Source organism: Danio aesculapii, chromosome 22 (genome assembly GCF_903798145.1).
Source record: "Danio aesculapii chromosome 22, fDanAes4.1, whole genome shotgun sequence".
Taxonomy (NCBI): Eukaryota; Metazoa; Chordata; class Actinopteri; order Cypriniformes; family Danionidae; genus Danio; species Danio aesculapii.
Genome location: NC_079456.1, coordinates 3,878,998 through 3,897,352, shown reverse-complemented (window position 1 = coordinate 3,897,352; position 18,355 = coordinate 3,878,998). Strand labels below are relative to the sequence as shown.

At 37.4% G+C, this 18,355-nt stretch overlaps 1 protein-coding gene across 1 annotated transcript; it reads right to left on the bottom strand.

Annotated features, from left to right (window-relative positions):
- Positions 1 to 2,219: 2,219 nt before the first annotated feature.
- On the bottom strand, positions 2,220 to 18,152 carry lim2.2 (lens intrinsic membrane protein 2.2). The gene is made up of 5 exons (XM_056447849.1): positions 17,956 to 18,152; positions 12,735 to 12,929; positions 6,583 to 6,720; positions 4,418 to 4,552; positions 2,220 to 2,334 (listed from the first exon to the last, which is right to left on the bottom strand). Exons 2-5 carry the CDS (start codon positions 12,910 to 12,912, stop codon positions 2,264 to 2,266), a joined length of 522 nt encoding a protein of 173 aa, XP_056303824.1. The 5' UTR covers positions 12,913 to 12,929; positions 17,956 to 18,152; the 3' UTR covers positions 2,220 to 2,263.
- Positions 18,153 to 18,355: the final 203 nt, after the last annotated feature.

Genomic DNA, 18,355 nt, shown 5'->3' with positions numbered 1-18,355 from the left:
ATAATGTTAACAAGATCAATACCGTAATAAATTAATTCATTCGTTTTCCTTTGGCTTAGTCCCTTCCTCATCAGGGGTCGCCACAGCGGAATGAACCGCCAACTAGTCCAGCATATGTTTTACACAGCGGATGTCCTTCCAGGTGCAACCCAGTACTGGAAAACACCCATACACACTCATTCTCACACACACACACTCATACACTACGGCCAATTTAGTTTATTCAATTCCCCTATAGCACATGTTTTTGAACTCTAGAAGAAACCGGAGCACCCGGAGGAAACCCACGCCAACACGGGGAGAACATGCAAACTCCACACAGAAATGCCGGCCAGGACTTGAACCAGCAACCTTCTTGCTGTGAGGAGACAGTGCCAACCACTGAGCCATTTATAAAGTAGCTTACAATATTACAGAGCAGTGTTTCTCAACTGGTGGGTTGCGGAGTGTGTGTGGTCAAAAAAAACAACAAATGTTACATTTTTTACTTATTTTGCTTATAACGGACTTTTATTTTGAAATGTGCACGCAACAGCTGTACCGTTTGACATGTGATATATATATATATATATATATTTTTTTTTTTTTACATCAGTTACCTGTAACTATTAACTTCCACAACAAAAGGAAAAAGAAATACTTTGTCAATGTTCTCAGTGTAAGTCAATGGTTACAGGTTTCCAGCTTTCTTCAAAATATCTTCTTTTGAGTTCAACAGGAGGAAAAAAAGGCAAACCGGTTTGTAACAAGTAACGTTTGAGTAAATGATGACTGAGTTATTTATTTATAGTTATATGAACTGAACTTAAACACTACAAACTGAATTACACTGTTCCTATTTACTATTTACTGTGACCTTTTATGTGAAGCTGCTTTGACACAATCTACATTGTATAAGCGCTATACAAATAAAGGTGACTTGAATTGAATTATATTTTCATTTTTGGGGGAAAACTACCCATTTAAAAAAACAAATTAAACAAACTTGTTCATTTTAAAAGGAGATGCTAATAGTCTAATCCTACTTAATGATTTATGTTTAGCTAATAGTCCCCCTCCCCCAGCAGCCTCAGTGATTGGCTGTATGTATACAGCATGTAGCTTATGTAATTATTTTAATACTGAAAAAAGAGTCAATCAAGATAGTTACAGCACTTTAGTTCACTTTTATTTAGTTAACTCAATAGAGCATGTGCATACATGGAAATACAGCTTTTTAACTTTACTGGCTTATTACTTTACATTTATAGGTTCCTTTAAACATCAATCAGCCATTATTTTTGATTGTCACATTCGTGCATGCTTGTTTTAAACCAAACTATTAGGAGTCTTCTGTTGTCACTATTATATGCTAGTAGTTACCCTTTTAAATTGCATATTGTTAGGAGATATACGAGTAGTGTTTGCCTCGTCATTTTTAGTGTTATATATAGTGTCGTTCCCTGTAGCGGTAGGCACGATTAAGACAAATGTGAAACTGTTTTACAGGGGCGATTTTAGGATTTTCATTTTAGGGCGGATCAGGAACAGATCATTTTGGGGTAAACAAAGAAAAAGGTATATACATTTACACACATATAAGTAAGAATTTAAAATAATACACTAAAATTAGAGAAGTTTAATCAGGAAAATAAGTGAGTATACTGAGGGTATACGCAATTATTGATCCTCAGAAGTGGTAATACCCAAACAGCTCATGGAAAAAAGTAAGCATACTGAGTATAGGTGCGTATAGCAAGGACTATACCACTGGTCGCGGCTTGATGACCATGTAAAAATGTGGGTCCCATGGCCAGACCAGTTGAGAACCACTGTTATAGAGTATATTAAAGGTGTATTTGACAGTGGTATCAATTATAATAGTGTAGTGTAATTTGAATTACAAATGTAAATAAAAGAGTGATTTTAATTTAAGCAAATGTATATATTTTTATTATTTAATTTGATCAAATTTACAAAAAAAAAGTTAAATAAAAAAAGTAGTTTTATTTAATTTAAAAATATGGTCATTTAAATGATTTCGCTGAATATTTTAGCTGGTCAAATCTGAAGGTGCTGTCCTGAAACCCTTGTTAAATGACAAGTACCATATGGAATATTTCTGTGAACGTCATGATTTTGTGTATTTGTCCAGTGATTGCCCTCTGCTGGACAGATGGTACTACTGACGATAACTCTGTGTTTGTGTGTGTGTGTGTGTGTAATGAACAGTCTGACAGTGAGAGTCAGCAGTGTTTATTAGTGTTGTGCATGTGCAGGATTTTCAGCTGTCAGAAACACTCACAGGCGTCGCTTCAGAAACACTTCTCTGATACGCACAAACCTGCAGCACTCCTGAAACACACACACACAAATAATATACACACTATCAAAACTGGGGAAACTCCTGAAACACACACAGCAACATACACAGATCAAACTACCAAAATACAAAGACACACAGACGCAACATGCACAGATAAAACTGCTGAAATACACACACACATAATACACACAGATAAAACACACCATAAGAACTGAGGAAACTGTTGAAACACACACAGCAACATACACAAATCAAACTACCAAAATACAAACACACACACACAAAACACGCAACATGCACAGATAAAACTACTGAAACACACAAAACATAATACACACATATAAAACACACCATCAGAACTGAGGAAACTCCTGAAACACACACATTACAATAACATACAAAGATAAAACTACCAAAATACAAACACACACAACACAAATGAGTCTCGAAGCACACAACATGCACAAACTAAACTAATTTTACAAAACAAATCACAAAACACACACACACACACACACACACACACACACACAAAATACAAAAAATTCTAAAACACACCCCAGATTTGTTTATAATCTTAAAACACACACACACACACACACACACACACTCAAAACTGTTTTTAAAATCAGAAACACACAGACGGGTTGTTTTGAAATACACAAAAAATTGATACACACACACACACACACCAAACCATCACAAAAAACACCTGAAACAAACACACACTTCTGAACAGCCAGTGTTAGAAATGCAAAGAACAAAAAAAACACACACACACCATCAACACTGAGGAAAACCCTAAAACACACACATAGTACACACATAATAAAACACACCATCAAAACTGAGGAAACTCCTGAAACACACAACAACCCACACAGATAAAACTACCAAAATACAAACAAACACGTACAACAACAAGCACAGAAAAAACTACCAAAACACAAACAAAACTCATTTTACAACAAACAAAAAAATACACACAAAACACACACACACACACGAAAAAAAAATCCTGAAGCACATCCCAGATTTGTTTAAAATCTTGAAACACACACACACACAACAGCTTTAAAAGTTCGAAACACACATACGGGTTGTTTTAAAATACACAAAAAATTGAAACACACACACACACCAAAACCATCACAAAAACTCACTTCTGGACAGCCATTGTTAGAAATGCAAATAACAAAAAAACACACACACACACACACACCATCAAAACTGAAGAAAATCCTAAAACACACAACAACCAACACAGATAAAACTATCAAAAATACAAACACACACACACACACACACACACACACGAAATAAAAAATCCTGAAATACACCCAGATTTGTTTACAATCCTGAAACACACACACACACACACACACACACAACAGATTTTAAAAATCCTAACACACAGAACAAGACAGTCAAAACACAAAGTTGTTTTAAAATACACAAAAAATTTAAACACACACACACACACACACCAAAACCATCACAAAAAACTCCTAAAACAAACACACACTTCTGGGACAAAACCCTGAGCTCAGAAGATCCTCGAGCCCTGGGCTCCCTCCTGTTAGTAGGGCGAGAGGGGAGTTTGAGCTGAGGTAGATCTCGAGAACTCACCTGACATGTTATTGGCTAATGACAGATTATAGGGATAGTTATATAGAGATATGCTGCTTACTAAGAGCTCATCTACGGTGCCTATTTGATTTGCTCAATTTACTTATAGCGCTTGTTTTTGGACTGTGGGAGGAAACCAGGGGAAACCCACGCGAGCATGGGGAGAACATGCAAACTCCACACAGAAATGTCGACTGGTCCAGTGAGGACTTTTAATCAGTGACATTATTGCTGTGAGGCTACCGTGCTAATCACTGGACCAACGTGTCGTCTAGAAAAAGGGAGGAGAAGTAGGGATGGAAGGGGGGATTCTTCAAGATGGAGAGACTGAGGTAAGAAACTATGGTTATTCATAGTAAGTTAGGAATCGTTTGATTGGTGAATCATGAATTGGCTAATGCTGGGTCAGCCGTGGTCAATCATAAGCATGTGATCCTCTTGAAATTGGTTTATGAATAAACTTCAGGTATTATGAAGACTGACCTGCAGCGAGAGCCAGAATGACGGAGATCCAGCCCAGAATGAAGGACCAGGAGAAACGCCAGTCGATGTAGCGCCGGCCGAAGTAGCTGATGGTCATTCCTGTGTAGATGGACAACGCCAGCAGAGCCAGAAACCCTGAAACACACACACACACACACACTAGAAACACAGAACATATACAGCCGGCTCTCTGGAATACTTGATTCTGATTGGTCAATCATGACATTCAGGCTACAAATCATCGTGACTATATATACAGTTGAAGTCAGAATTATTAGCCCCCCTGAATTATTAGCCCCCATGTTTATTTTTTTTCCCCAATTTCTGTTTAACGGAGAGATTTCTTCAGCACATTTCTAATCATAACAGTTTTAATAACTCATCTCTAATAACTGATTTATTTTCTTTGCCATGATGACAGTAAATAATATTAGACTAGATATTCTTCAAGACACTTCTATACAGCTTACAGTGACATTTAAAGGCTTAACTAGGTTAATTAGATTAACTAGGCAGGTTATGGTAATTAGGCAGGTTATTGTATAACGAAGGTTTGTTCTGTAGACTATCAAAAAAGAAAAACAGCTTAAAGGGGCTAATAATATTGACCATAAATTGAATTTTCAAAAATTAAAAACTGCTTTTATTCTAGCCGAAATAAAACAAATAAGACTTTCTCCAGAAGAAAAAATATTATCAGACATACTGTGAAAATTTCCTTGCTCTGTTAAACATCATTTGGGAAATATTTTAAAAAGAAAAAAAAATTGAAAGGAGGGTTAATAATTGTATAAAGATGGATATAGATTCATTCCACAATTGCAATGTTGAGCTGGTTTATGGGGACCCATCTTGTGTCCTTGTAATTCAAAACAGTTGAAGTCATGATTATTGGGGTATTTTCAGATTCAAATCTTGTCACTGGTGTGCTGTGAGGGTTGGGTTTATGTCTAAGGCTATATAAAAAGTCGTCTACTGTATAAAATACATTATAAATATAGAGAGGTCCTCATAAACCAAAATGTAGAAGTGTTAATTATTCACCCTCCTGTGATTTGACTTTTTAGAAATATTTCCGAAATGGTGTTTAAAAGATTTCAGATATATATATATATATATATGTGTGTGTGTGTGTGTGTGTGTGTCACTGAAGTCTTGTCGCCAATCCAAGTTTTAGGACCACAAATAATAACTTGACTTCGAGTTGATCATTAGGTATCAGAAGTGGCTTATATGAAAGGTAAAGGCCTCTAGATTACACTTATTTTACCCAATTAAATATGATCATGCCTTGATTTTTAACTATTTCATTAGGACAGTGCGGTCTGACTTTACTTAAACAAAAGTCTGGTCACTGAACCTTCAATAATGTCCAGTATAGAATATGTGGTCATGCTGTAGTAGAAACAGAATGAATATTGTGTCTGACTCCATCATGAGCTTGGAGGACTGCATCCATACATCTCTGACATGACTCAAATCACTGATTAATAAAGTCATCTGGAATGGCAAAGAAAGCATTCTTGCAGGACTCCCAGAGTTCATCAAGACTCTTTGGCTTCCTCCTCCATCTTACCCCAGACATGCTCAATAATGTTCATGTCTGGTGACTGGGCTGGCCAATCCTGGAGCACCTTGACCTTCTTTGCATTCAGGAGCTTTGATGTGGAGGCTGAAGCATGAGGAGCAGCACTATCCTGCTGAAGAATTTGCCCTCTCCTGTGGTTTGTAGTGTAATGGGCAGCACAAATGTCTTGATACCTCAGGCTGTTGATGTTGATCATCCACTCTGCAGATCTCTCGCACGCCCCTATACTGAATGCAACCCCAAACCATGATCTTTCCTTCACCAAACTTGACTGATTTCTGTGTGAATCTTGGGTCCATGCGGGTTCCAGTAGGTCTTCTGCAGTATTAGTGATGATTGGGATGCAGTTCAACAGATGATTCATCATTAAAAAAAATAAATAAATCAACCGTGTGCCACTTATCCAAATGATCAACTAGAAGTCAAGTTATTATTTGTTGCTCTTACAACTGAGATTGATGACAAGACTTTTGTCAGGTAGTATGCATGTGCATATATATATATATATATCTGTGTGTGTACAGGTGTGTGAGTGTGTCTGAGTATAAGAGCATGTGCATATATGAGTGTGTCTGACCGGAAAGTAGCAGTGTGATTCTTCCAGTCTTCACTCTTCTGCTTCTGGCTCTTTTGGACGCTGTGAGCCCCAGCAGGACTCCAGTGAAGCAGCTCAGCACTGACAGCAGCATGAAGGCCCGCGTGGCATCCCAGAATGCTGCGGGGCACACACACACACACATCATCTTCATCAGTACCCATACTTACAGTCCCTAGGACCAGATTTTTATTGTGTTCGGATACAGAAAATCATAGGTGGTTTTATGGGATAGTTGCACAAGATGGCGCCGGTAAGCTTCTGAGACGCGCGTTTATTTCCGGTTGTGTAGAACTATGAAGGAAGAGGTGAAGATTTCCCATTTCGTTATTAAAAATGAGCATGTTTAAAATAATAAATACAAAGTAGTTTATCGTGGACAGGAGAGGACATCCTCACTACATTGCTAAATACCTCAGTGCGCTAATTTGCTTTCATTCTTTCCCTGTTGATGCTGAAGTTCGTGCTCAGCAGAGGCGCAAAAAGGGGGTATGCAGTATATGCGGCGCATAGGTGCGCCACACATGGGGGGGCGCCATTGTGTCAAAACTATTTTTGAAATTATCCTTACTAAAAGTTTCAAATAATCCAAATAAATAAATATTTTTTGTTTAAAATATTTATTTTGCGTTCGTTTTATACAAGTATATAATTGTATTTTATTAAATAAAGAAAATCATACTTCCCCTCCCCCTCTGTTGACCATTTGATTGATTCATTGCAGCTGGATAAAAAAAATTGAAACTAATATTTGGGTTAAAAAATTCCCCTATATAAATTATATATTATATTATATTCCCCTATATATTATAAAATCCATAATTTTACAGTTTATTTCCGGCAGCTGGGGTGCCAGAAAAGAAGTAAAATAATAGCCGTTAAATTACAGAAATATACCGTAAAATAACGAATATTAAATTACAGAAATTTGCTTAAGTTAAAATTTTTGGTACATTTCTGTAATTTAATATCTGTTATTTTTTGGTACATTTCTGTAATTTAATATCTGTTATTTTACGGTACATTTCTGTAATTTAATATCTGTTATTTTTCGGTACATTTCTGTAATTTAATATCTGTTATTTTACGGTACATTTCTGTAATTTAATATCTGTTATTTTACGGTACATTTCTGTAATTTAATATCTGTTATTTTACGGTACATTTCTGTAATTTAATATCTGTTATTTTTCGGTACATTTCTGTAATTTAATATCTGTTATTTTACGGTACATTTCTGTAATTTAATATCTGTTATTTTACGGTACATTTCTGTAATTTAATATCTGTTATTTTTTGGTACATTTCTGTAATTTAATATCTGTTATTTTTCGGTACATTTCTGTAATTTAATATCTGTTATTTTACGGTACATTTCTGTAATTTAATATCTGTTATTTACGGTACATTTCTGTAATTTAATATCTGTTATTTTACGGTACATTTCTGTAATTTAATATCTGTTATTTTTCGGTACATTTCTGTAATTTAATATCTGTTATTTTTCGGTACATTTCTGTAATTTAATATCTGTTATTTTACGGTACATTTCTGTAATTTAATATCTGTTATTTTACGGTACATTTCTGTAATTTAATATCTGTTATTTTTCGGTACATTTCTGTAATTTAATATCTGTTATTTTACGGTACATTTCTGTAATTTAATATCTGTTATTTTACGGTACATTTCTGTAATTTAATATCTGTTATTTTACGGTACATTTCTGTAATTTAATATCTGTTATTTTTCGGTACATTTCTGTAATTTAATATCTGTTATTTTTCGGTACATTTCTGTAATTTAATATCTGTTATTTTTCGGTACATTTCTGTAATTTAATATCTGTTATTTTTCGGTACATTTCTGTAATTTAATATCTGTTATTTTTCGGTACATTTCTGTAATTTAATATCTGTTATTTTTCGGTACATTTCTGTAATTTAACGGCTATTATTTTACTCTTTTTCCGGCACCCCAGCTGCTGGAAATAAACCGTAAAATTACGGATTTTTTTTTACAGTGTATGTATCATATAGATACATCGGCCCCTTTGGTAATGTTTTTTGCTCAAAACTATTTTAGTTTTAGTTACAAAAAAGTTTGGCGATAAAATAGAACATCTCAGGGCAGTTTGTCTTTGTTTATTTTTTACACTAAACATTTAACAGTCTTTTTTTATTTAACTTTGTGAAAGGTGTAATAGCAGTCTCAGTCAATAATTCATGCAAAGACAAATCTTACACCTCTCACAGTAAGCATTTGAGAAGTGATTGCATGTTTAAGTTATGTTGCCCTTTAGGACTCCCAGATCTATAATTTTGTTTTGACAAATGTCATACAAAAGCAAGGCATGTCAAGGTGCTATACTCATTTAGTGAGGAAAATGAAATCATTTGGGGTGGGATGAGATGTAATTCTTTGACTCATCACATGCTTAGTGTAATTATACTTTTACTACTTCATATAGTTTAAGTTGTGTTTAGAACTTCTAAATGTATTTGTTTAAAGCATGTTAAGGAAAGGGGGGGCAAAACTTGAACCCGCATACCCCTCACTAAAATTGCAGTTGCGCCCCTGGTGCTCAGTGGTTACTCAGATTTTGTTGGGATGACTTCAGTCCTACAAAACCTACTAGTGTGTAGTGTACGTCCTAAAGATAATTTTGCTTTGACACCTGGTGGACTGAGAAAACCTGTCTTTATGCATGGAACAACTATACTCTTCCCACACCGAGAGTTTGGGATCATCAAAGATGCTCCGTCCCAGAGACATCTCCATCTGACTGCAAGATGAGCGAACCACAAGCGGCACCTGATGTTTATACATCATCACTATGGCTGCTTCTCAATATGCGTTTGTTTGCTGAAATTCATATTAAAGTCTGCTTTATTTATATTGTGCAACATTCATTTGTAAAGTCTTTATGTAAAGCATATATTTCGAAAAGGGGAAAAACAATACATCGCTGAATATGAGTGCTGCAATGATTAAATAATTTTCCATTAATAACGTATAAAGGTCATGTGACCATCAGGAAGAACGCAGCATCTCATTTCTCAGAGGACGCGTTCTCTGTTCTCGCGGTCTCCCGAGTTCGTTCTTCTGAGGAAACCTAGCAAGACCGGTCTTCACAAGAACACTGTGTTCTTGGACTTGAGAAACAGTCTGTATGTACATGTTTATGTGCAGTTGAAGTCAGAATTATTAGCCCCCCTGTGTATTTTTTCCCCCAATTTCTGTTTAGCATTTCCAAACATAATAGTTTTAATAACTCATCTCTAATAACTGATTTATTTTATCTTTGCCATGATGACAGTAAATAATATTTGACAAGATATTCTTCAAGACAGCTTAAAGTGACACTTAAAGGCTTAACTAGGTTAACTATGCAGGTTAGGGTAATTAGGCAAGACTATTGAAAAAAATATAGCTTAAAGGGGCTAATAATTTTGACCTTAAAATGGCTTTTAAAAAATTAAAAACTGCTTTTATTCTAGCCGAAATAAAACAAATAAGACTTTCTCCAGAAGAAAAAAGATTATCAGACATACTGTGAAAATTTCCTTGCTCTGTTCAACATCATTTGGGAAATATTTAAAGAAGAAAGAGAAATTCAAAGGGGGGCTAATACTTCTGACTTCAACCGTATATAAGTGCAAATATAATTTGTGAACACACCTTGTGTTTTATAATCGAGTATCTGTGTGTTCAAACATATCTTGTGAGTAACAGGCAAAACTCATATTGATGGAGTTTGTCTAATGTGTGTGTTATGCAGGTATGTTGACTAATATCTAAAAGCACTAATGCTGTAGTGAATGATTATTATATTTTATTTAAGGAAGGTTATTTATTGTGTTATTACTATTATTTCTATTTGCAATCTGTGAGATAATATACATCTCATATGTATGTATGTTGTAACGTGCGAGCGTTTATTGAGAGCTTGTGCTCTTGACTGTTGTCTGTTGAGGAGAGGCAAAACTGAGACTCAACTGATATTGAGCGAGATTGCCTAATTGTGTGTGCTATGCAGGGGAGAAATAAAATCACCTCAGCGTGACCATATTTGTGTGGAGCTTCTTTTTAATAATAAAAAATTTATTATAACACAACGCAGAGAAACGACCGCCACAAAAAACCATGATCCCAACGTAAATTGAGTAACCACTGAGCACGAACTTCAGAATCAACAGGGAAAGAATGAAAGCAAATTAGCGCACTGAGGTACACAGCAACGTAGTGAGGATGTCCTCTCCTGTCCACGATAACCTACTTTGTTTTAAACATGCTCATTTTTGGTAACGAAAATGGGAAATCTTCACCTCATCCTTCATAGTTCTACACAATCATAGACTGTAAAATATATGGACGTAGCATCCGTGACGTCACCCATAGGTTTCTGAACACTGCAAAAGAAGCTACAAGTAGGCGCGGCCAACCGTCGCCATTTTGTTCGCGCGTCATCGCACTCATGGCGGGATACCAAACAAGGGCAAAGAGGCGGAGAGTGAGCGGAGCTACAGACACCTGCTGGCACTTTGCTTAGACCTGGCAGACAGACTTTACTTTGGGAGAAACGCTTAATACTTCATTACCTGCGACTCGTTTGTGTTCTGACCACATGTGCTTGGCTGTACACTATATCAATAAAGTGATTAGACTTTCAAAAACACTGTTGTAACACATTGAGCCACTAAACATTGCTCTTATGACGTTTTTCAACAGGAGGAAAACGCAAATTACTTCCAAACACTTCAGATATAGTGTGTGTGTTAGTAAATGCAAGACTATTGATGAACTCCAGCACAACACTGTATGAAGACGCTTCAGATGACTGTTCTAGAGCCTACAGCTAATCAATCTGTCACATTCTGGAGTGCTTTACGGGTCTAAAGAAAAATATTAATGATAAATGATCTTAAATAAAACAAATACATTTATAGAGATGGTATACAAGTATATAACTTTACTCACATGGGAAACAGAGGCCACGTGAATGGTTTGTGAGCACAATTAAGTGCACACAGCATCCCATATCATCTGATAATTGTAAGAAATAAGTCCAAAAGGCAGCTGACTGTGTAAAGCCACATAAAACAACACAAAAATACGATGAATATGCCGAGATCAGTGGCTAATCTGCCGGATTCAGCTGAGGTGAAGTGACGGCGACCAGCGAGACCTAGCTGTCACTCAAGTGGCCACGCCCTTAATGATGCAAACTTAATATAACCTAAAATAAAGGAAATGGATGAGTTCTAAAAAAATTCACCCCCCTCACAGTTGTCATGGAGGGTAATAATAGCTATATGAACCAAAATCGTTCCAGGCTGTAAACACCTTTTTTTCTGCTGTGAAGTTGGCCATTCTAACAGCGGGCTCAATTGCAATTTGCTCTATTATGGAGCCAGGACTAGCGGAATTTTGATGAATTGCAGTTTCAGTTACTTCCGTATTGGCTTCCCGAGGGAGAGCGGGAGGTTGCCGCTTGTATACAACACTTGGAAGCTCACCGGCGCCATCTTGTGCAACTAGCCAATTTTATATAGGTTTGTTGTACTTGGTTTCCGCTTAATAATCACCTTAATTTCAAAACTGCATATTTACTTGTTATCTTTGACTAATACTAAAATTTGTTTGATGATCTGAAATAGTAAGGGGGCAAACTAATTTTCACACCATTGTATATATCTCACTAGTGTAGCCAGAAAAAAAGTCTGCATGTGCCTTAGAAATACTAGGTGTGCCACATCTATTTTTCATGAAAATAAATAAATAAATCAATTACATCACAATAAATTAAGTTAATTAGCATGGAAATCTGTTCAAATCACAAGATAAATATATACAGAGAGAAAGAGAGTAAAATGTTAACTTATAATGTTAAGCATCTGATAACAGTACTTTGAAATTTCATATTGAATTTGCAATATTGTCATAAAGCACTTTGCTTTTATTTAATTAAGAAATGTTGTAATTGGTTGTGATTCAAATATTGATTTAACTCATTAACACAATCATAAATGCTAAATCCAGAGAAACAGATTTTGCAGGAGGTCTTACAGCTGTATTGGTTGTAAATGAGTTAAATGTGTGTGTGTGTGTATGTGTATGTGTGTGGTTCTCACCAACGGTCAGCGTGTGGGCGTGGCATCTGCGATTGATGCAAAACCTCCAGAGCCCCTGATTGGCTGCGTTCCCCGAGTAGCGATACTGCATCCAATAGTCTGTGGCGGTGGAGATGATGAGGAGCACGAGGGCCGCCACACCACACAGTGAGGCCCCGCCTACCAGAGTGAAGACCATCAATCAGACGCGGCGTCCTAAAAACACACACACACAAAAACATACTGAGGCCCCGCCCACCAGAGTGGCAACTGCATAGCAATGAGGCAACAACCAATCAGAACACTTTAGTAAACACATAACGAGCCGAAAACCAATCAGAACACTTTTGTAAACGCATAACAAAGAGGCAAAAACCAAGCAGAACACTTTAGTAACTACGAAACCCTAACAATCCATCAGAATTCTTTAGTAGCTTCAATCAGAATACTTTTTAGTAACCACATAATGAGACAACCAATCAAAACGCTTTAAAAACTGCATAACAAGCCAACAACCAATCAGATCACTTTAGCAACTGCCTAACGAGTCAACAACCAATCAGAGCACTTTAGTAACCACATAACAACCAATCAGAACACTTTAGTAACTGCATAACGAGTCAACAACCAATCGAAACACTTTAGGTCACCACATAGCAGAGCCAATATCCAATCAGAACACTTTAGTAACTGTATAACAAGTAAACAACCAATCAGAACACTTTAGTAATCGCATAAGGAGTCAACAACCAATCAGAACACTTTAGTAACCACATAGCAGAGCCAACATCCAATCAAAACACTTTAGAAACAACACAGCAACGAGCAAACAACCACTGAGAACATTTTAGAAACTCCATAGCAATGACCCAACAACCAATCAGAACACTTCTGTAGCTCCTTAACAATGGTCAAACAACCAATCAGAACACTTCAGTAACTCCATAGCAACGACCCAACAACCAATCAGAACACTTAAGTAACTCCATAGCAATGACCCAACAACCAATCAGAACACTTTAGTAACTATATACAGAGTCAACAACCAATCACCAATCAGAACACTTCAGTAACCGCATAACAAGTCAACAACTAATCAGAACACTTTAGAAACAGCATAGCAACAAGCCAACAACCAATCAGAACACTTTAGTAACCAAGCAACAACAAGCTAACAACTAATCAGAACACTTCAGTAACTGCCTAACTAGTCAACAACCAATCAGAACACTTCAGTAACAGCATAACAAGTCAACAACCAATGAGAACACTTAAGTAACTGCATAACAAGTCAACAACCAATCAGAACACTTCAGTAACTGCATAACAAGTCAACAACCAATCAGAACACTTCAGTAACCGCATAACAAGTAAACAACCAATCAGAACACTTCAGTAACCTCATAACAAGTCAACAACCAATCAGAACACTTCAGTAACTGCATAACAAGTCAACAACCAATCAGAACACTTTAGTAACCGCATAACAAGTTAACAACCAATCAGAACACTTTAGTAACCGCATAAGTCAACAACCAATCAGAGCACTTCAGTAACTGCATAACAAGTCAACAACCAATCAGAACACTTTAGTAACCACATAACGAGTCAACAACCAATCAGAACAATTTAGAAAGTGTATAACTAGTCAACAACCAATCGGAACTCTTCAGTAACCCCATAACGAGTCAACAACCAATCAGAGCACTTCAGTAAGCACATAACGAGTCAACAACCAATCAGAGCACTTCCGTAAGCACATAACAAGTCAACAACCAATCAGAACTCTTCAGTAACCACATAACGAGTCAACAACCAATGAGAACACTTTAGTAACCGCATAACAAGTCAACAACCAATCAGAACACTTCAGTAACTGCATAACAAGTCAACAACCAATCAGAACACTTCAGTAACCTCATAACAAGTCAACAACCAATCAGAACACTTCAGTAACCTCATAACGAGTCAACAACCAATGAGAACACTTCAGTAACCGCATAACAAGTCAACAACCAATCAGAGCACTTCCGTAAGCACATAACAAGTCAACAACCAATGAGAACACTTCAGTAACCTCATAACAAGTCAACAACCAATCAAAACACTTCAGTAACCTCATAACAAGTCAACAACCAATCAGAACACTTCAGTAACCGCATAACAAGTCAACAACCAATCAGAGCACTTCCGTAAGCACATAACAAGTCAACAACCAATCAGAACTCTTCAGTAACCACATAACGAGTCAACAACCAATGAGAACACTTTAGTAACTGCATAACAAGTCAACAACCAATCAGAACACTTCAGTAACCGCATAACAAGTCAACAACCAATCAGAACTCTTCAGTAACCCTATAACGAGTCAACAACCAATAAGAACACTTTAGTAACCGCATAACAAGTCAACAACCAATCAGAACACTTTAGTCACCACAAAGCAGAGGCATCATCCAATCAATTTACTATTTATTTACCAATAACTATTGCAGCACTAGCTTCAATCTGAGGTAGAACTCAACACTTCCCTCCCTCTATACTAGTTACTGTACTCTCTACTGTACTAGTGGCCTTGTTGTGCAGTGAGAGCAGCTCTGGCCGTGTTCCTCCTGCTGAACAATAGTGCTGCTGTGAATCAGCATTTGGCTCCATCAGTCCTGCTTCATCTGTTTCTAACATGATCATCATCAGAGCGTCTGAAAGACAATCGTCTGCGCAGCACTAACTGAATCAGCACATTACACAGCCCAGCTTAACCATCACAAACACACACACACATACAGAAACACACACACAAACAAACACACACACACACACACACATACAGAAACACACACACATACAGAAACACACACACACACACACACACACTCACTCACTGCCAGTCATAAAAACCCACACACACTTATTGACATAAATATACACTTACTGACACACAAATACAGAAACACACACACAAATAGATTTACTCACACACACTGCCACCAAACACACACTCACTCACTCACTCACTGCCGGTCAAACACACACGCACACAAATACACACACAGAGACACAAATAAACAAGACAGAAACATACAAATACACACACAGACACAGAAACACACATTCACTCAAACCAAACACACACACAAACACAGAAACACAAACACACACATTTACACATTGCCTCCAAACACACATATACTCACTGACAGACACACAAATTCAGAAAAACACACATTCACTCACTGACACAAACACACACACACAAACACACACACACACACACACACAGACACACTCAAATTCACACACTACTACACAAACACACATACAAAAATACACACACTGACTCTCTCACTGACACACTAATACACAAATACACACTCATCCACAGACAACTACAGACAGACACACACTCACTGCCACAAATAAAAAACACACTCTGACACATACACACAAATACATAAACACACACTCACTGACACAAATATGTACACAAAACTACACACTTACTGACAAAAATAAACACACTCAAACTCTATCACACACACACACACACACACACACACACACAGTCACACACAAATACATAAACACTAATGTGCACACACAACTACACACACATTCACTTACTGACAAAAATAAACACACTCAACTTTTCTAACACACACACTCACCGACACAAATATGTACACAAAAACTACACACTCACTGACAAAAATAAACACACTCAAACTCTATCTCTCACACACACACACACACACACACACACACACACACACAAATACATAAACACACACTCACCGACACAAATATGTACACAAAAACTACACACTCACTGACAAAAATAAACACACACTCCAACTCTATCTCTCTCACACACACACACACACACACAAATACATTAACACTAATGTGCACATACAACTACACACATTCACTTACTGACACACATAAACACACACTCAACGTTTCTAGCGCACACACACACACACACAAATACATAAACACTAAAGTGCACACAAAACTACACACACATTCACTTACTGACAAAAATAAACACACACTCAACTTTTCTAACACACACACACACACACACACAAATACATAAACACTAATGTGCACACAAAACTACACACACATTCACTTACTGACAAACATAAACACACACTCAACTTTTTAGCGTGCACACACACACACACACACACACACACAAATACATAAATACTAATGTGCACACACAACTACACACACATTCACTTACTGACAAAAATAAACAACTTTTCTAGCACGCACACACACACACAAATACACATACACAGTCAAATACAAACTCAAGACACTAATACACACTCTCACTCATTCATACACATGCGCACACACACACAAAGTCAGTCTCTCAAAAACTCTCACACAGACTCACAAATACACATACTCACTGACTGACACATATACACACTCAAATTCTCTCTCTCTCACACACACACACACACACGCACGCACGCACGCACGCACGCACACACACACACACACACACACACACACACACACACACACACACACAAATACATACTGATGCAAATACAGACGTTCAAATACACAAACTCACACACACACACACACACACACACACACAAATTCACTTACTGACACAAATACACACACACACACATACACATAAATACACAAACTCAGACACAAATACACTCTCCCACACACACACACGCACGCACATACACACACAAATACATACTGATGCAAATACAGACGTTCAAATACACAAACTCACACACACACACACACACACACACACACACACAAATTCACTTACTGACACAAATACACACACACACATAAATACACAAACTCAGACACAAATATACACTAATACACACTCTCTCACACACACACACTGACACTATATACACATACACTTCGCTAGTCTCTTTAAAAAAAAACTCTCTCACACACAAGATTCACGAATACACATGCTCACTGACTGACACAAATACACACACACACTCATTAATACACACAAATGTCTCATTCAGAGACTGAAGAACGGCGCTATTCATCAACAAACCTGCCATAAACACACAGAAAACAACCCGGCGTTTGTCTGCAGCAATAAAACAACCTAAAGACAACAAACAAGTCAATTCAGCTCGACAAAGTCAAACACAAATGCACAACATCCAATAAAAGTGTGAAGAAAGTGTGTGTGAGAACTTGTTAGCATCACATGAACACGCACCTCTCTTTAACGGTCACACTCTCCCGCGAAGATTGCGCTCCGGGCGCGCGCGCCGAGCGTTTTTAAGGCCAGCGCGCGCGGCCTTCATTGTTCCGGCCACAATAGCGCGAAAGATCGAGTCAGGCATGTGAGATGTGAGGTAATCCGCGTTTTCCCCGCATCTGTGCCGCCGTTCACTCGATCTCTCCCGTCTCCTGCGTCACCGGCCCCGCGCGTGGGACATTCATGACGAGCGCGCGCCCTCGGGGGGACGTGCCCGTGCACCGGGGGGGATTCACAATAGGTCTGAAGGAGTTACAAACATCTCAACAGCACACAAAGGGGACATTTGCGTTTCAAAAAGTTACTTTACAAACTTAAAATGGGCTATGTGCACAGTGTTTATCAGACACAGGTGAAA

What these genes read in the sequence shown, in the direction of transcription:
- lim2.2 (XM_056447849.1), bottom strand. Translation starts at nt 12,912, where the DNA reads ATGGTCTTCACTCTGGTAGGCGGGGCCTCACTGTGTGGTGTGGCGGCC. An exon ending in CGCCCACACGCTGACCGTTG is followed by an intron (nt 6,721 to 12,734) that starts GTGAGAACCACA and finishes TGTGCCCCGCAG; the next exon opens with CATTCTGGGATGCCACGCGG. An exon ending in AATCACACTGCTACTTTCCG is followed by an intron (nt 4,553 to 6,582) that starts GTCAGACACACT and finishes TGTGTGTTTCAG; the next exon opens with GGTTTCTGGCTCTGCTGGCG.